Source organism: Bactrocera dorsalis, chromosome 2 (genome assembly GCF_023373825.1).
Source record: "Bactrocera dorsalis isolate Fly_Bdor chromosome 2, ASM2337382v1, whole genome shotgun sequence".
Lineage (NCBI taxonomy): Eukaryota > Metazoa > Arthropoda > Insecta > Diptera > Tephritidae > Bactrocera > Bactrocera dorsalis.
Window position 1 is genome coordinate 73,943,074 of NC_064304.1, and position 21,055 is coordinate 73,964,128.

The 21,055-nt window shown below is 33.2% G+C and overlaps 1 protein-coding gene across 1 annotated transcript; it reads right to left on the bottom strand.

The window, feature by feature from the left end:
• Window positions 1-518: 518 nt before the first annotated feature.
• LOC105222618 (brix domain-containing protein ZK795.3) lies at window positions 519-19,097 on the bottom strand. Its single transcript, XM_011200009.4, has 2 exons — window positions 18,907-19,097; window positions 519-4,706 (listed from the first exon to the last, which is right to left on the bottom strand). Exons 1-2 carry the CDS (start codon window positions 19,049-19,051, stop codon window positions 4,009-4,011), a joined length of 843 nt encoding a protein of 280 aa, XP_011198311.2. The 5' UTR covers window positions 19,052-19,097; the 3' UTR covers window positions 519-4,008.
• Window positions 19,098-21,055: the final 1,958 nt, after the last annotated feature.

Here is a 21,055-nt window from a genome sequence, read left to right on the forward strand (position 1 = left end):
AACGCGCTGGAATTGCTGTATAGCTGCCCAAGGGGACTGCTTTGAAGGGGATGGCAGTTGAAGAATAATTTTAAAATATACGATTTTTATGGAATCAGTCTGATTACTTAAATTTTCATACCTCATAGGACCTCTGCGGTGCCAGAGAGCATGACTTCTATGACTTTAGCTAATCCTTACCATCCTAATGGGGACTAGGTGAACGCTAAAACAACTCCCAGACTGATCAGTTAAACTCCTTGTCCAGAATCGGACGTGATATACTAAATACATGTCCAAAATGCCCACTTTGCATGTCCAGCAACCCTAATCATCTGACACCCTTCTTCCTACGATCCGACCCCGTACCGTTAGATGATTTCGATGAGCGAACCGAACTTTGCCATTCGCGCGAAGATTAAACAACCGCTACAACAACAACACCGTCGAATGTCATAATGAAAAGATTATATATGGGTACCATACCAATCCATATCAATGTTAACGACACCACCATACCAATACAAAAATATTAATAGTTATCGTAGAATCTTATTTTATTATTCATAAATTAGTAATATACATACAGTGTTGGAAAAAATAATAGGGACATTCGCATATTTTTTTATACTATTCCATAATTTTTTATAATTCTCTGCTATTTTGTTGGAAGCTTAACAGTGGCTTCAGTTACTGAACGGTACTTTACTTCATACGCACTTAAAGCATAGTAGGCAGCACAACTTTGAATAATTGCGTTTTAAAGCTGATGCACATGTTTTTGAATGGAAAAAATAATAGGGACAGAATAAGTTTGGTCGTTTGCGCTGTATGCATTGCGGAAATTTTCGAAAGATCATTATTGATTCATAGTGATTTGCTGTGTTATAGGTTTTTACAAGATAGTACTAAAAAAAAATTCCTAAAATTATCTGTAATGGGTCGCGCCAAACATTGCTCGGATACCGAACGTAAAACCATAAAGAAGCTACGAAAAATTGAAAAAACCATTCGCGAAATAGCTGCAATAATGGAATGCTCCAAAAATATGGTGTTTAACGCTCTTAAGCCGTGCGGGAAAAAAGCAAAGAGAGGAAGAAAGCGCAAAACATCAATGCAATTTGACCATTTGGTTGTTAGAGAGTCAAAAAAAGACCCGTTTTTGCCCTCCAACGAAATCAAGGAACGATTAAATGCTCCAGTTACTAGCCAGACTATTCGTAACAGACTACGAGAAGCAGGGTTCAACGGAAGAAGTGCCAGAAAAGTCCCGTATTTGAGCAAAAATAACGTGAATCAACGATTGCAGTTCGCGCAGAGGCACTTGTTGCGGGAAAACTGGAAAAATGTCCTTTGGTCGGACGAGACCAAAGTAAATACAGTGGCGGACAAAAGTCTACATACACCCCCTGTTTTCTTCGATGTGAGAGTACAAAAACTTTTTAGAAAAATGTGTTGATACAGTTTTATTCTAATCTTCTTTCTAATAACAACAAACTTAAAAAATCCGTTAATTAATATAAAACTACAAATTTATGGAATAAAAACTCAAATATTGTGTTGACAAAAGTCTACATACAGTACAAAAATATCTTAGTTCAGTGCGAAAAACTTTACAAAATGCTAGTTATTAAGACGTTTTAGTATTTATTTGGGTCCCCATTGGCATCTATAACTGCTTGAAGACGCCGTGGCATTGATTCTGCTAAATTTGTCAATGCTGCAAATGTAATGCTGTTCCAAGGTCCCAATATGCGCTCTTAGAGTATAGCAGAGCTAGAAATTTGGTGCTTTCTAATTCTACGCTCCAAAATCTCCCAGACATGTTCAATAATATTCATATTTGGACCTTGAGGTGGTGTATTTAATTGCCTTGGAGTATAATAAAGCAACCAGTCCTTAACAATTTGCGCCGCATGCATCGGATCGTTATCTTGTTGGAATATCCAACCGGAACCGAGCCCTAAAGTATCCACCAAAGGCCTCAAATTATGTTCCAACAGAGACTTATACTTATAACCGTCCATTTCACCTTCAATAAAGTCCAACTTTCTAACTCCAGAGGCCGCAACAGCTCCCCAAACCATTACGCTGCCGCCACCGAGCTTCACAATTGATACTACGTTCTTCGGTTCAAGCGTGGCGTTAGTTTTCCTTCAAATTTTAGCCCTTTCATCACTACCAAAAAGGGTGACTTTAGAATCATCTGTAAATGAAACTTTTTTCCAAAAATCCATTTCCTTTTCTTTGTGTTTTTTGGCGAACTTACAACGAAGTTTCCGGTTTTTTTCACAAATAAAAGGTTTCTTCCGTGGCTTTCTACTGTGGAATCCGTTATCGTTTAGAGTTTTTTTTTATTGCTCTTGGTTGGATACTCATTTGTGACGTACTCGCTATGCGTTCGGCTATATTTGGAGCATTTACTTTTGGATTTTGGTCTGCTTCGTTGAGAATCAGGCTGACGTCTCTACAAGATTGTTTTTTTGGGCGTCTACTGCGCGGTTTATTTTCGTTGGAACCATTATTTTTAAAGTTTTTTAGAATTGTCTGTACAGTTGCTCGACTCAAGTTTAAAATTTTAGAAATTTCACCAAATGATTTTTTTTCTTTTCTTTCTTTTATCACCAAATTTCTTACATCAATTGATATTTCATTTCACGGAGCCATTATAGCTATTGAAGTGTTTAAACCACAACTAAATTCAATAAATATCAAACAATAAACATATTGAAATAAAAGAAAAAGGCTAACGTTACCTTACTGTTAATATAACAATGTACAAAGTATGAGATTTGAACTGTATGTAGACTTTTGTCAAAGCAATTTTTGAGTTTTTCTTCCATAAATTTGTTGTTTTATGTTAAATAATGGATTTTTTTAGTTAATTGCTATTGTAATAAATATTAGAATAAAACTGTATAAATACATTTTTCTAAAAACTTTTTGTACTCTCACATCGAAGAAAACAGGGGGTGTATGTAGACTTTTGTCCGCCACTGTATATTCGGATCCGATGGTAGAATGTTCGTTCGACGCCCACCGAATGCTGAATTTAACCCTTTATATACCTGAAAGACCATTAAACATTGCGGAGGTTCTATAATGGTATGGAGCTGCTTTTCGGCGAGTGGAGTAGGACCAGTCTTTTGGATACGGGAGAAGATGTGTGCTCCAGACTACCTAAATATACTCAATAGTGTAATGTTGCCCTATGCAGAGGATTACATGCCACTTAGATGGGAGTTTATGCACGACAACGACTCAAAACATGCATCCAGAATTATAAAATCTTGGCTTGAAAGGAATCAAGTTGCTCTTTTGGACTGGCCGTCACAGTTTCCGGACCTGAACCCCATAGAACATCTATGGAGAGTGCTAAAAACGTCGATCGGTGGACAAAAATGGAAGAATAAGCAAGAGCTGTGGGAAAAAATACAGGAAGCTTGGTACTCAATACCGGTCAAAACTTGTGCTCAATTGGTCAACTCCATGCCGCGAAGATGTCAGGAAGTCATGAAAAACAAAGGAGCTTCAACTAAATATTAAATGAGACCAACGAAAGATATCATATTTTAATTCAATTATTATTATTTTTTTTTTTAAGTTCGTCTATTATTTTTTCCAGGCTAAATTACAAAATGTATTAATTTCCATTTTTTAAATCAAAGTTATCAAATAAAAACCACTCAATAATTATTGAATTTTCTTATTTTTTCATTACGTTTTGCAAAATACATATATATTATTTCGTCTAAAGTTAACGTAAAGTTAAAAACTTGATAACCATTGCTGTGTCCCTATTTTTTCCAACACTGTATGTATATATATATTTATATATTATGTATTTTTATTTAGATATTTTCTAGTGTTCCATAAATTTATAACCGGTCCTTTACAAGAAAGAATTTTTTACTCAAATACAAAGCCAAATAACCAGTATCTTGTGTTCATAATATAAAACTTTTCTTCCAAACATTTGACAATTTCAATAAATTCCATTGTTAAAATTTATACATATATTTTAAAAATTTAAGACCCACTCTGATCCCAACCATTTTCTAACGATAAAACTCTATTTTTAATTGATGTGTTCATGTAAGGTCTCAAAACCCATTCAGTATCCGAAGCTTGAATTTCATCTAATATTCCCAATTTTATTTGGTACAACTTAAGTTGAAATCTGGGGCCAATTTCTATTAATTCCAACTCTTTATTTTCGTACTTATATAAATGATGGCGAAATGATACGAAGTCATCATGATTAGCAAAAGTGATTACTCTTTTGGAATCCCCTTTCGGCTTAGGAAAAAGATGTTTTAATATATTTACTGCTCGCTGCCCAATTCTGGTTTTAAAATTGTGAAAGATTAAGTGGGGACTTTGTTCGCTCATTTTTCCAATAAAAGGTACATCATGTCTCATAACAACACTAGAAATATTAAAAAACGCGGTAGGGCCATTTGGTAAGTGGCTTATGACTATATTATCAGGTATTCCTCGATGTTCGTGTACAATTATAATATCTGTCACGTCGTTAGAACAGCATAATTTTACTAATTGCTTTAAATCATTTTTGCCTCTATTCATTCGCTGTGCATTTGGAAAAATTAGTCGTAATTCCTTCACAAACATTTTTAACCTTGCAGAAGGGTTGTGTGATGTCGTGATCATAATTTTTGGGGTGCAGCTGTTCCCATATTTGTATTCATCGTCAACTTCATCAACATCTGAAATTAAATATTAATATCATAAATAAGAAGGTAATTCGGAAATATCTACCAAATTTTGTAAAATATAGATACAACTACAAGTTTTCGTAGAGATGTTTTCGTACATTGAGGTTTGAAAAGTTGACTATCATTAGCTTGATGTGACACATTTTCAAGGCACAATTTGTGCAACGATCTTTTCAATATGCATACGAGTCAAGTTGTTTGTTCGGGATAAACTCATTGACCGTTTAAAATGAAATTTAGCGCACTGTATTAAGTTTCACATAACTTAAAATAGTTTTCATATCAACTATGTTAAAAGACAAAACAAAATATAAATACACAAATTAGGAACGGCTAAGTTCGGTTGTAACCGAACACTTCACAATCAATCTCTCAATTTTATTAACATAACTCACATAGTGACCGCTATATGCGGTATAAAGAAACCCAAAGTTCTTTATATTCGATATATGGGGCTAAGGGAAGTAGGTTTGAAGAGTTTTGGTTCGAATTGAAAAGTTGTTGGTCATAAGTTGTCACATTTCAAAAGCACCATTTGTGCACAGTTTAATCTCGTTATATTAATTGCTTCGTGATTTGTATACTGTCGGGCACGTCCCGTGATTTAACCGAAAAGTCCAACATTCTTCTGGAAAAACAACAAAAGTCTCAAAAATCATCATACATACTTACAATATGAGTACACATGTAAATATGTGCGTATGACATTCCCACACAAACAATGCATACACAACATACATACATACATGCATTCACATGTGGATATATCACCCGCAAAAATTACAAATATTGTTCTACAAAAACTTTTGAAAAAGTATCAGAAACCAATATGGCCGACGTCAAAATTTATAGTAAATTACACAACAACAAAATTTTCATTCATGAACGCAAACGTACTTTCAAAAAGCATATTCGATTCATTCATAAAAGCAGACGCCATTACATCTCCCCGAGTATGCCTTCAAAAGCTAAAATTCATAAATTGAATATATTTCTGAAATGTATGAGAAGGAAAAAGTGTCAACCCCGCAAAAATAAGTATTAAAATATATTATAATAAAATTGACAACATAGATTATTTGTCGATTTTCAATTCAAGAAATGTTTCAAAGAAAATATTCAATATTCCTCTGATTTATGTGTACAGTCAATCCCGGTTAAGTAGTACTCCGCTTAAATGAAAATCAAATCCCTCCCTCATCACTCTTAACAGCCTATATTATATCATGCTGCATCTCACGGTTTGTTTTCTGAAATACAGGTATCCCTCGAATAGCACGGTACTTGAGTTGCACGAAATCTCGAATAGCACGGTTAAAAATTGCGACAACCCTCGAATAACACGGGGTTCGAATTACACGAAGCCGCGAAAATTCCGTTTTAAAAATTGAAATTTAAGGATTCTTTACCTCTTCAAGGAAAAACAAATCAATGTTTGGAGAGTGACAGTGGTTGAACATATGTATGTAATTTAAAAATTATTGCGTTTATAAAGTTTTACCTTTTAAATTTCAAATAACACGATTTCGAATAACACGGAACCAATTAACCGTGTTATTCGAGGGATACCTGTACATAAAAATTATTGCTTTAAGGTTGGTACGCAGTTCTCAAGTAATTGCTCAAGAAAAAAAATACATTATTTCTCAAGTAATTTTGACAGCTGGTTACGCATTGTGATCCACATTAGAAGAGCGGGAGAGAATAAACAAAGTAAACAAACTTTGTGCATATGTACAGTGGCGGACAAAAGTCTACATACACCCCCTGTTTTCTTCGATGTGAGAGTACAAAAAGTTTTAAGAAAAATGTATTTATACAGTTTTATTCTAATATTTATTATAATAGCAATTAACTAAAAAAATCCATTATTTAACATAAAACAACAAATTTATGGAAGAAAAACTCAAAAATTGCTTTGACAAAAGTCTACATACAGTTCAAATCTCATACTTTGTACATTGTTATATTAACAGTAAGGTAACGTTAGCCTTTTTCTTTTATTTCAATATGTTTATTGTTTGATATTTATTGAATTTAGTTGTGGTTTAAACACTTCAATAGCTATAATGGCTCCGTGAAATGAAATATCAATTGATGTAAGAAATTTAGTGATAAAAGAAAGAAAAGAAAAAAAATCATTTGGTGAAATTTCTAAAATTTTAAACTTGAGTCGAGCAACAGTATAGACAATTCTAAAAAACTTTAAAAATAATGGTTCCAACGAAAATAAACCGCGCAGTGGACCCCCAAAAAAACAATCTCGTAGATACGTCAGCCTGATTCTCAACGAAGTAGATCAAAATCCAAAATTAAATGCTGCAAATATAGCCGAACGCATAGCGAGTACGTCACAAATGAGTATCCAACCAAGAGCAATAAAAAAAAAACTCTAAACGATAACGGATTCCACAGTAGAACACCACGGAAGAAACCTTTTATTTCTGAAAAAATCGGAAAATTCGTTTAAAGTTCGCCAAAAAACACAAAGAAAAGGAAATGGATTTTTGGAAAAAAGTTTCATTTACAGATGATTCTAAATTCACTCTTTTTGGTAGTGATGAAAGTGCTAAAATTTGATGGAAAACTAACGCCACGCTTGAACCGAAGAACGTAGTATCAATTGTGAAGCTCGGTGGCGGCAGCGTAATGGTTTGGGCAGTTGTTGCGGCCTCTGAAGTTAGAAATTCGGACTTTATTGAAGGTGAAATGGACGGTTATAAGTATAAGTCTCTGTTGGAACATAATTTGAAGCCTTTGGTGGATAATTTAGGGCTCGGTTCCGGTTGGATATTTCAACAAGATAACGATCCGATGCATGCGGCGCAAATTGTCAAGGATTGGTTGCTTTATTATACTCCAAGTCAATTAAATACACCACCTCAAAGTCCAAATATAAATATTATTGAACATGTCTGGGAGGATTTTGGAGCGTAGAATTAGAAAGAACCAAATTTCTAGCTCTGCTCTACTCTAAGAGCGCATATTGGGACCTTGGAACAGTATTACATCTGCAGCGTTGACAAATTTTGCAGAATCAATGCCACGGCGTCTTCAAGCAGTTACAGATGCCAATGGGGACCCAACTAAATACTAAAACGTCTTAATAACTAGCATTTTGTAAAGTTTTTCGCACTGAACTAAGATATTTTTGTACTGTATGTAGACTTTTGTCAACACAATATTTGAGTTTTTATTCCATAAATTTGTAGTTTTATATTAATTAACGGATTTTTTAAGTTTGTTGTTATTAGAAAGAAGATTAGAATAAAACTGTATCAACACATTTTTCTAAAAAGTTTTTGTACTCTCACATCGAAGAAAACAGGGGGTGTATGTAGACTTTTGTCCGCCACTGTATGTATGCATGTACGTGTATGGTAACACAAATATTTTCATTGAGATTTAAGGAATGTTGTTGATGGTTGGTTGGTTTTGTACAACATTTCAAAATGGAATATACTTTATAATAATGATTTCAACTAATTTAGGATGAATTTGACGATTACTTCGAATTTCCTTCAAGAAACAATTGTTGATTTGATGTTTCTTCGCAAAACCAGGGTTGCCATATTCACATTTTATTGAAAAAAAGTATTAGAAATTAGTACTAGCTTTCTTGAGAGCTGCGTACTAGCACAAGTAACTTTATCGCAGGAACGTTTCTGGACCGTTTCTTAAGCGTTTTTTATATGAAGTTTTTACGTTTCTTGAGAGCTGCGTACTAAGCTTTAAGTACGACTCGTTCAAGTATCCGCGGTCACTTATGTACCATATTATATTTTTATTTGTAACTAATTAGAAATATCTGAATTATTGATTGACTGCATTTGTCATGGAATGTATGTATGCAAATATGTAAAGAAGACATATTGACTTGCGCGCGTTGTACACGAATAGGGGTTGATTTTGCGCTTGCTCATATGCGATGCGTGTTTGTAAAAGTGTGTATGCTTCTGTTGAAACAAATATATGTATGTATGTATGTATGAAAGCTCACACACAAACATACATATCTACGCTGGTTTGTAGGCAAAGCTGTACAGCGGCAAGGGAAGCGGTCCGTGACTACGGAGTTTTTGTAAGAAACGATGGGTGTATATATTTACATACATAGTTGTGTGTAGACAATTTTACAAACATAATGCGAATGATTCTTTCAAATTTGTTTACATGAACACAAAATTACATATGTACATACATATGTATGTATGTGAATATTTCAATTTTATGCGTACGGTTTTTTAAAATCTGTTTACATGTACACATATGACTTTTAAGATTTTATCAAATCTTCAAATGCCCAAAGTATATAAATACATACATATGTATGTATATAAATATATAACTTAAAAAACATATGTACATACATATATTAATTATAATTATATTAATTAAATATTTAAGTAATAATACAAATATGATTTAATTATACATTTCAACAGATTTAATGGAATTCATCATTATAGGCGTCAAATTGCACTAACATACATAAGTACATGCATATGAGCCTTGATAACAAATATATAGAGAATATCCATAAATCATATCCATAGTCGCTTGCGCATTGTAAATATGCGAATCTGTAAGCGTACATTGAAATTAGCATCACTTTTCTCATTAAACACTGAAAATGCTCAATTCTGCTATTTTCGACGCTCCTGTTAAATATTGGTGAAAACCGCTTATAGAAAAGAGTACCCCTGATTTTGTGGTGAAATCCACATAGAAAAGAGTACCCCTCCAAAATATGAAATATCGTAAGTTTGGCAACGCGGTGGACCTTCTCTATATTATACGTTCTCTGCTATCACTCTATCTATTAAAATAAAAACCGCATTAAAATCTGTTGCGTAGTTTTAAAGATGTAACCATACATGGGGACAGAGAAAGCGACTTTGTTTTATGCTATATAGTGATGATAGGCTGACAACAAAGTATTAAGCCTTTCCCTTTTCGCTCTTGCTTCGCCTCGTTGGTTTCGATCAGCTGGAAGCGTGTTAATCTCGGCAAGACAGGTTTTCAATAACCACGTCATCAGAAGTTCCTTTGTGCTCCAATAAAAAGTTATGAAGCACGAAACAAGACATAATAACTTCTTTCCTAACTAAAGGCCTTGGATTTCTTAAAAATTTAGTATTCTGAACTATGGATATACTATAATCTGCTTCTACTCTAGAATTTTGAAAAATTCGATTTTTTTTTTTCATATATTTAAAGTTTAGGCCCTTAAGAACATATCCTCCAAAGGATTTTTAAAAATTAAAATTATTTTAAGAGCTACAGTTACTTTAGTGACGCAGTACCTAGCCCGTTAGGTAGGTAGACTCGTTTTTTAAATGCGTTTTTCTCGAAACTACTTTTTTCCACACGGTACCGGCATTATCTCAAGTTCTATACAACCGATTTACTTGAAATTTTGTGTGAACCTTCTTTATATAATTCTTTATCCTTTATTTTTATATAAACCTTAATCCTTTGTTTTTAATATGTTAAAAAAATTCAGGAATTTCAAAAAAAAAGCGTAAAAAATTATTTTTGTTATCAGGCAGTCGCCATTTAAAAAAAAAAAAAATTTCGTGGTAGGGGCTATAACAGCATCCTTACTGATTAAGAATTTCTTTTGATTTTTTTTCAGACCACCAGGAGAGTCAGGATCAATGTCACCAGGATGCGGCATTTTTTTTACACCTGTCTCTCCCCCCTCTAATTATTTTAATTTTTAATATTTTTTTGTAAATTTTTTTTTTCTGTATTCTTAAGATATCAATATAAACATCATAAAAAATGGACAGTCAAAATATTTTTGGTTTTTTTTAATAAAATTCCAAAAACTGCCCAAAATTTGATTTCTAGAGTAGAATACCCCCTTAAAACAATTGTAAGCCTTTATTCCATAAATGTTCGAGCACATAGCGTCATTTATGGAAAATGGAGTAATAATATTCGAAAGATTTTTGCATTCCGAAATGGCAATAAAATACAGATGCGAGCAACTAATTAGAAACGTTGGTAGGAAAAACACAAATTCGTTGATATTTTGATTTTCTAGAAAAATATTTTAACTATATGCTTTAAAGATAAATTGTACAAATATTGTAAATAATATATATTTTTTTGTTATAAGGGAGTTTTTATGAAATAAAGGCACTTTACGTCTTCAAAGTCAAAAATAGTTCGCGCATTAAGGGGACATTCTGGTCTAGGATTTTGAAAAAATCGATTTTTTTTGCATATTTTGAAGTTTAGACTTTCAAAAATATGACATTGGAAGGATTTTTCGAAATTCGACTTATTTTCGGAGGTACAGCCGATTTTGTGACGTGGCGTCCGTGTTCACTAGAATTGTCTCCTTACTTTAAACGCCTTTTTCTCGAAACTCCTTTTTTTGAAGTGGTTGACATGATATCTCAAGTTCTAGTGAACCGATTTCTTTGAAATTTGGTATATATCTTCTTTATACAATGCTGTTGTTGTTTTAACGGAATATCTAATCCCCGTTAGGATGGTAAGGGTCACTTGTGTTGTCGTCGCCGTCATCTAACGGGAGGCCCAAGAAACGTGCAGTTTCGACGGGGTCGGACCATAGGGAGGAGGGTGTTAAATGAGTAGGGTTCGTAGGGCATGCAAAGAGGTGGCCAGTATCATGCGGAGACTCGTTGCATGCAGGACATACATTGGGTATGTCAGGGTCTATTCGGGACAAGTAGGAGTTCAACCTGCTACAGTATCCAAAACGAAGTTGCACTAGGGTCACTCGCGTTTCTCGCGGCAGCTGGAGCTCTTCGTCTGCTATAGTTGGTGATTTGACTCCAAATATGCCATTCACGGGAAGGGAGTCGGTGAAGGTGTTGATGGCTTTGCTGTAAATAGCGGTCAGTACCTGTCGAAAGTCAGTTGCGTCCGAAATCCGGTCGACGTACTGTTCGATGTCGATGCACAGAAGAAATCTAGTTCTAATTTTTAATACATTTTTTCAATAAACTGTGAATATGGCAAAACTGGTTTTGCGAAGAAATAAGAAATCAACAATTGTTTCTTGAAGGAAATTCAAACTAATGGTTAAATTCATTCTAAATTACTTAAAATCATTATTATGAAGTATAGTTCATTCTGAAATGTATAAAATCGACCAATCATCAATAACATTCCTTAAACCGCAGAAAATTTTCTTGACCATTTCTTAAGGGGTTTTTCACAATTCTTGCGAGCTGGATACTAAGCTTAAGTTGCTAGCGGATAGATCAAGGTTTACAACATATAAGTGTGTTTGCACAGCAAAAAAACGACAAGAACAGAATACGATTTCTGAATACGTTATATATATGGCAACGCTTGCATTGTGTGTTACTCTATTTACCACAGAATTCGCTCAGTTTTGTAGTTGTGCAGTTGAAGTTCTGTTAATTTTTTTCCCAAATAGTAAAGGCGTTACGATGTAGAAGGTGAATTTTTTCTACATATTTATTTTATACTAATTATTTAGATATTTGCTTAGGCACGATTACGATTCTTTCGGTGCCGCGATTTGATGGTAAGATTGGATAGAGGAGGTCCTCAGGATTAAAAAAATGTGTACCCATATACCGTCCTCAGATTCATAGTTTTCGAGATATTTCACTTTAAAGTTACACAATTTTATATGCAATTCACTTTTATTTTGTTTTGTTTTTATTTACATGTCATGACAAATACCAGTGTTGCCACATATTGTGTTTTGAAAAAACTATTAAACAATTTTCTGTTTAACATATACAGATGTGTGCAACTAATTAACAACGCTAGTAGGAAAAATCCAAATTGGTTGATATTTTCACTTCCGAAAAAAAAATTTTATCTTTATGTCTTAAAGATAAATAGTGCGGGAAGGATTTAGTATACCGTCCCAGGATTTCGGGAATAAAATGGGTATGGTCGGATAGGGGAGATTCTCCAGATCAAGAATATATATAGTTATAGCCGCAGGAAGCTTATAGTTTTCGAGATATTCGCGTTTAAAGTTGAAAATTACCACTATTTGAAGTACGTATTAAAATTAGTTTTATAATTATAAAATTAGTTTTGCATTTATATTTTTCACTTTCATATCCACCAGCAGTTCACTAATTCGTTTATACACATTTATTAAACACTAGCTGACCCCGCAGCCTTTGTCCTGCGCGAAATTATGTATGTGTTTTGAAATGAAAAGAAAGTTAAATTTATCACATAATTTTTTCTTCTATGTAACGCAGCTTGATAAACAAAAATTTTTGGTTTCTGTACCGAAAAGATAATTCTCCAACTCGTGAGCACGCCGCGTTGCAAAAAAAGTAACCCCGGTCGGTCCAACACCGGGGTGCATCAAATTTTTTTCGCGTAGAACTCCTTTTTGCGTGGGCGGCCCTCGGTCGCGCTTCAAAAAAATAACCATGGTCGGTCCAACACCGAGGTTTCGGGATGAACTCCTTTTAGCTTATATTAGTTTGGTAACACTGATTATTTAACAGTTTGTAACTCATTTGTTATTCTTAAATAATCAGAATTCAACAATAAGTTAAATGTATAATAAAAGCTGTTTTTGCACTATATTATATAAAATAAATGTGTACAAACGAATTAGAGAAGTACTAGTAGATATACAAGTGCAAAATATAAGTGAAAAATTAATTTTAAATAATATTTTAATAATACGTACTTCAAATAGTGCTAATTTTCAACTTTAAACGCGAATATCTCGAAAACTATAAGCTTCCTGCGGCTATAACTATGTATATATGTATATTCTTGATCTGGAGAATCTCCACTATCCGAACATACCCATTTTATTCCCGAAATCCTGGGACGGTATACTAAAGCCGCCCCAATAGTGCTTTGTAGTTATTGTAAATAAGCTAACTTTTTTTTTGTTATAAAAGAGTTTTTATGAAATAAAGGCATTTTATGACTTCATAGTCAAAAATATGTCGTGCAACTAATTAACAACGTTTTCTTTTTTTTGAAAAATTATTTTATTTCGGGTTGAATGTTAATATTTGGTTGCAAGCCCATTACTGTCAATCACGGTAATCTTTGGGGATCCTTTTTTGAATCTCGAGTAATTAACTCGTCCTTCTGAAGAGTAGATTTCCGACCTCTCTTCTTTCTTGGAACTTGTTTTGTCATTTTATTCTTGTTGAAATAACTAACTGCATTAATTAAAAACCAACCGCTTGGGGAAATTGAGGGTCTTTTCAATGTCTCAGTGAAATTTCCCATTCTTGTACATCTGTACGATAGCAGCCCTAGTGTCCTTATCACAACACTGGTGCTTACTAATTTTTATTCATTAAAAGTATTTAATTTCTTAATAGTAACATATTTTAATAAAAATATAAAGATTTAGTTACCTGAACACAACTAATTTCTAAGAAATCTTAAGAATTGGACACGCGTTGCTAATTATATGCACGACCATTTTACTCCCTATTGCATAAAAGACCTCATCTATTTCAGAATAACGGGACTTTTTCGAAAAAAATTGTCAGCTAAATCTGACCATATTTACATAGAAGATAATTCATTATCCTTAACAATTTTACAGAAATCGTCGTTTAATTTCGTTGTTAATTAGTTGCACGCATCTGTATAGAGAAAATGGTACAAATGGTTTTTGTATCTTATGATATTTGATAAAGATAAGAAATAATATTCCTTTGTGTCGCACTACTTTTTGCACTGGCGGCGCTTCAAAAAAAATAACCCTGGTCGGTCCAACACCGGGGTGATCATAGTTATTTTATGTCGAACTACTTTATGCACTGGCGGACTTCGGCCGCGCTTCAAAAAAATAGCGAATATCCGGGTTGACCGAAGTACTTTCGTGTAGTACTTCTTTCTGCGTTGGCGGCCTTCGGCCGCGCTTTAAAAAAATAACCCTGTCCGGTCCAAAAACGGCTACGCCATCCACAGTATTTTAGCATTGAACACCTTTTCGCGTTTACTTCATACATTTATTGCTAAGTGGGTTTAATTTATTCCTTTTTTTTCGTGTTTTCTCGGTAATTTGACAGTTCAAATTGAAAATGACTACCTATTGGTTTTTCGCATTATTGAACTCAATGCAGAAAAAGGTGTATTTTATGTAAAGATTTACAAAGAAATTAACAATGAAAAGTAATTAGAAACATTACTAGTGGTTTTTATAATTCATAAGTAATATATGTGCGTGAAAATGTATCCATAATTGGTTTCGTACAATGCACAACAGATGAAAACACACTAGCATATATTTAGAAATTTGCAAAAAATAGCAGTTTTTAAAGTGAATTTGTGGAAAAATTTGCGAACCGATTGTTATAAAATATGTTTTAAAATAAAGTTCGATAATTCAAGCATACATGCGTGTTTAAAATTTTCAATTTGGTTCTCTGGTTTAGGTACAGTGAGCCAAAATTAACCGGCGCGATACTAAACTCAACCCTTATTTTCTTAAAAAATATACAATTAGTGTAAATTTTTGATAAATACGAATGTGTCAGTGTAATTAAATATAAAATAATTTTTAAAGTATATTTATTTTCTTAAAAAGTATACAATTAATGTAAATTTTTGATATATACGAATGTGTAGTGTAATTAAATACATATATGTATATTAACTAAAAAATGTGTGAAAAGTGGGTTAAACATAGTGAAATAACGGGCATTTTTTTTTACAAAGTTTTGAACTTTAAAGTTAAATATCTCGAAAACTATTGTTCAATTCACAACCTGTCGTAAAGCATCGTAAAATCGTAAAATTTTAAATTTTTACACTTGTTTTTTTTTTTTATAATTTTACGATGCTTTACGACAGGTTGTGGCACAATTCCGATTACTTTGGCCGCGATCTGAAAGTACCGTTGGAAAGAGGAAGTCCTCCTGATTAAAAAATATATAGGGTTATAGGGTCCGCAAACGCTTAGTTTACAAGATATTCGATCTTAAAGTCCGAAAAATCGCAAAATTGGACCATTTCAAGACGCTATTTCACCACATTAAACGCACTTTTTTCACTTCAAATTAATTAATTTACACTATTAACTTTTAAATAAAACCACATCTTACACATTTAACAGTTTTTTTACCTAAAAAATCTTTATTTTAAAAATTACATTTTACACTTGTTTGAACCTCATTTGTTTACCAAAAATTACGACGAAATGGAGCGCTGCCATGTGATGATAAGGCAATTCGCTGAAATTCCTCTTTTTTCGCAAAAATTCCTCTATTCATACATATGGATATTTTCTTGTATAAATTTATTAAGCAAATAAGCAATATTATATACGGTAAATGTTCAGCAGAGCGGCTTTTCCGAAAACGTGCACCAATTTTCACGGGAATTGTCTTAAAAAATTCGTTTTTAATTCCGATTCACGAATATGTATGGCGCGTTATCTAATTTTATGTTATTAATTGGAAAAATAAAAAGAAATTAAAATATCGATATTCTCAATATTCGAGTCAGAAAGAAAATTTGTAAAAATGAGAAATACATATTATAAAAATAATAATAATTGGAAAAATAAAAATGAGAAATACATAATAGGAAAATTTATAATTCATTATTATTGCAGAAAGAAGAAGAATTTGGACACAGAAGAATTTTGAACACCTATTATGTATTTCTCATTTTTGCCAATTCACGATCAGACTCGTATATTGCGAATATCGATATAAAAACGCGGTGAAACGCTAAAAAATTCTTCACTTTTGGTTTTTAAGGTGTGGCAACGCTGGTTTTCCTCGTAAATATAAACACTCTAAACTTTTCAGCCATAAATTTTATATGTGATTTTAAATTACTAAATTTGGCTGAAAAATTAAGAAATGAAAGTGAAAATCGAACTGATTTCAATGTTAAGAGTGTATATTTAATTATAGTGAAAGAAAAACGTGAAAAATTCTGTGAAACATGGAGAAATAACATGTGTTCTTAGTGCGAATTTTTGAATTTTTAAACGTGAATATTTTTAAAAATATTAGCTATTTTCACATGATTTTTGGATATTCCACGGGGAATGTTTAGTTAAGTATCCCATTTTGAAGAGGTTTTGCGCAAAGGGGGAGGGGGCGGGGGGCTTGCTACCCCCCTCATTTGAAAGGTAATGAATGGAACTTTTGAATAATACCACCCTTCCCCCCCTAGGACCCCGGGGGGCTCTAGGGCAGCCTCCTGAAAATGGCGTAAAATCGTAGTTTTTCCATACAATTTTCACTAATTATTATAAAATTTGTGTATTTTTATGCATAGAGTGAATCAATGTTTATTATTTTTATTATTTTAATGAATTAAAGTGGAAATCCACTTTATTTAAATAATAAAAACACTGAAAATTAAAAATTGTATATGCATCGGTAATAATGCATACAAGTAGTTGAAGTACCGAGATAACCCAACCAACCATTTATACAAGACCCCCTAAATAATAAAATTGGGTTTTCATCGCGCGATCTTTTTTTTTTCAAATTTTGAATATATTTTCAGCATAATATACTACATTGAAACAAGCGCCGCAGGCGAAAATTTGGAATAAAAAATCGCGCGATTTTTTATTCCAAATTTTCATTATATTTTCAGTATATTACATCGAAACAAGCGCCGCAGGCGAAAATTTGGAATAAAAAATCGCGCGATTTTTTATTCCAAATTTTCGTTATATTTTCAGTATAATATATTACATTGAAACAACCGCCGCAGTATATAAGGCCTACCATTTTGATTCGTTGGGTTATTACTATCTTCCTTTTGTGCTTATTTTCTTCGTCGTTTGACAGTTCATATTCAGTAATTTTGCTTACATTTCAAGGAACAGTATAAGACGTAATTGAAAGCTGTTTTATTTATTAAATTGTACATAAAATTGCAACTTAAAATTCATAATTTATCATTAATTCAATTAAATATTTTTCAAAGAATGTGTGTGTGTTAAATTGGTTAAATTTTTCGCAAGCAGTGCAACAAAAACTTCAAAAGAAGAAAGCCATTTTTTGAGAAGATGTGAAAATGTGCGTTTTTTGCTTACTTATATCTAAAAAACAAATTAACATTTAACAATAAATTTACATTTAAATAAAAGTTTAATTCATTGGCTATCCGTGCTATATAAATTTAAAAAAATCCGTGCACGCATTTAAGAGAAATAAGCAGCGAAAATGGGATACTTAACTAAACCCAACCCTATTCCACCTCTATAGAAGCCCCCCTATCCGTACATACCTCATTTATACGGAAATTCGGTTTTTTTACCCCGCCGCCAAAGTAATCGGAATCGTGCCCAGGTTGTGAATTGAACATATGAGTCTGAGGATTTGTATACATTTCTTAATTCTGAGGACCTCCTCTATCCATCTGTACAATCAAATCGCGGCGCCGAAAGAATGGTAATTGCCTTTGCTTAAAATAAGCATTTTATTGTTTACACAAATTTCATTACATGCAATACAATAACAGAAGTGTTCCGTGCTGTCAAATAATAAGTATTGCAATATCTAAACATTTATCAAACGAATATAAATTATTAAAAAATAGGATTATACTTAAAATACATAAATCACTACCCCTTTTCTTGATATATCATGATTTGTTATCGGTCACGATTATTTTTTTGAAGCGAAAAAAAACCAGAGACACCCCGTGGTTGGATCGGCCAACGTTATTTTTGTTTTTTTAAGCAGTTAGAAGTTCGACACAAAAGAACTGTGAACACCCACGTGTTGGACCGACCAGGGTTATTTTTTTTAAACGCGGTCAAAGGCCACCAAGATATAAAGAAGTTCGAAACAAAACAACTCTGAGTGTTGGACCAATCAGGGAAATTTCCAAAAGAATCGTAACCCTCCAACAAAACTATAATACCCTGTAGCAACAGGTTGCAAAAGTATAAAACGGATGGCACAATTCCGAAATCTTTGGCGCGGCAATCTGACGGTACTGTTGGAAAGAAGTCCTCCTGATTAAAAAATATATGTATATGGTTATACCGCAAGTACCGCAAATTCTAGATATTCGACTTTAAATTCCCAAAATTAGAACAAGCTATTTCACTACATTTAACACACATTCTGTAAAGGTTTCACTTTAAGTTCATTTAATTAAATTAAAACAATTAAAAATTTAAACAAATTCAAAAGTTACACTTTCGGTATTCTAATTCTAAATTCCAGCATATACGCAAATTACAACTTACCGAAATTGTTATGGGATGGATTACATTTTAGCTTAAAATTTTCTGCATAAGAAGATTCCTTTTTGGCAATCGTTTTTTCAAAACGAGTTCTCTCAGATTTCCTTAAAAGAAATTCACGCCTCAATCGCGACTGCCTTCTAAACATTTTTCAATTACAGTACACACGCTAACTACTCAATACTATTGTACATGTGCTGGACGATATCTATCGATGTACGAACATCGATGTTTTTGTAACAGAAAAATCGCTAAATTTCGATGTTAATGTGCTAAACACATAGAGAGCGACAGTTTTCAAACGACATCTCTTGAATTATAAAATCCATACGTTCTTAAAAGTGGCATACACGACACACATGTACTTTCGATTTGTAGGAAATTGTTTCGCCTTACACGACATAAAAATCCATTTTGCCTTCGTTCTTCATACAGAGAATATGTGCAACAAGAAAGCGGAAAGTTGTTCGTCCGCGATCTTTCCTCTTCGGCGACACGAAAAAATGAGATTTTGTGTGCACACAACGCCACGACATAATTGTGTGCACATCGATCGTAAAAAATTAAACATTTTCGGGAACCTGGATTGGTATGCGCACAAGTCCATACAAAAGTAAATCGCGATCAAACACATACTGATCCACTTTAAGGACACAGTTATTTAGACAGCTGCGCAACTACACTAATATAAAAATATTTATAAATTTGCCTGAGGTTATTTTACAAAGAGGAGCATAAAATATCTCTGTTATATCTTTTGTAATAACAAATGATAATTTAAAACAAAAAAAAATTTACTTAGTTTTTGTATAAAAAATTTCACTTTGAGCAAAATATTAAAATTTCACTGAAGAGAAAGGTATTTGTATGGCAATAGCGAAATTGTGTACATACAAAATGGACAGCTGTGTACATGGACAGTTTGTGTACATGCCGGCCATTGTTGTGTCGCTCTCTACGTGTTCAGCACATGACATTATGTAATTTATTATCTTTAACAAATTTTGCATGCAAAAAAGAATTTTAATATAAAAAATAAGATTAGCTTAGAAAATCAGGAGCTTATAGCGGAAACAGCCAAAAACGCTACTTCCTTCTTTCCTTTGCCTTCCTTAGCGAGCAAAATGTGTTAAAAGTTGAGCCGGTGGTAAAAACCATTGTATAAACCTACAAGTAACCAATCCTTCATTTTTCACTAATGCATACGCAAAAATCTACTACAAATTAGGCACTTGGTGCGGGTTGCCCCTAAATATTCTACTACAAATTAGGCACTTGGTTCGGGTTGCCCTCAAATATTCTGCTATTAATTACCCACTTGGTACGGGTTGCCCCCAAATATTCTACTACTAAAACCTTCAAATGCCTCAAATCTGCTATAGTGTGTTGCCGTGTTAGGTCTTAAAATTTATAACTTTAACAATATGTTTATAAAATATTCAAATATTTTTCGATTATTTAAATTCCTAAATATTAAATTTAATCAGTTTTGTCCAAAAAATTAATTATTGTATCAATTTATTATTAAATGTTTCCAATTTTATAAAAAAAATATGTATATAACTGTTACAAAAATAGTACTAAGTTGTATTTGTATTGCTATATGCATCCCTTATTATGAACAATAGCTGTAGGTATATGGAATAGCATTTGTCTTGTTGTAGACATCTGGCGCCGCGGCCGTCTGCTCGTCGAAACAATAGACAGCTGGCGCCGCAGCCGTCTGCTAATCTACTTAAACAACGTGATCATCCAGTGCTAAGAGTAAACTGACGAGTTGTAAAATAAAGAGATTTTGTTGAAATGCATTAAACGGCTTTTGGTTTCATTTGTCAATACATCAGAGTTAAAGTCCTGCCTTACACAACAAATGACTGAAAATAATACGCAGTTAGAAAAGCGTTTGGTTCAACAGATTACGGAAAACACTACACAACTCTGGTAAATTTTTCCCATGCTGTTCTTCTAGGGTTCCCTTATGTGAGAGGAGCACTGTATTTCTCACGGATGTTGAAGAGCATCCAGGAGTGATCCGACATGGAAGGCTCATCGGATACCCTTCAGTTATCCACAACGAGACTGCCTGTGTCTATTGATAGCGTGAGGTCAAGTACTTCCTCCCACCCTGGAAACCTATCAGAGCTTGGGAAAA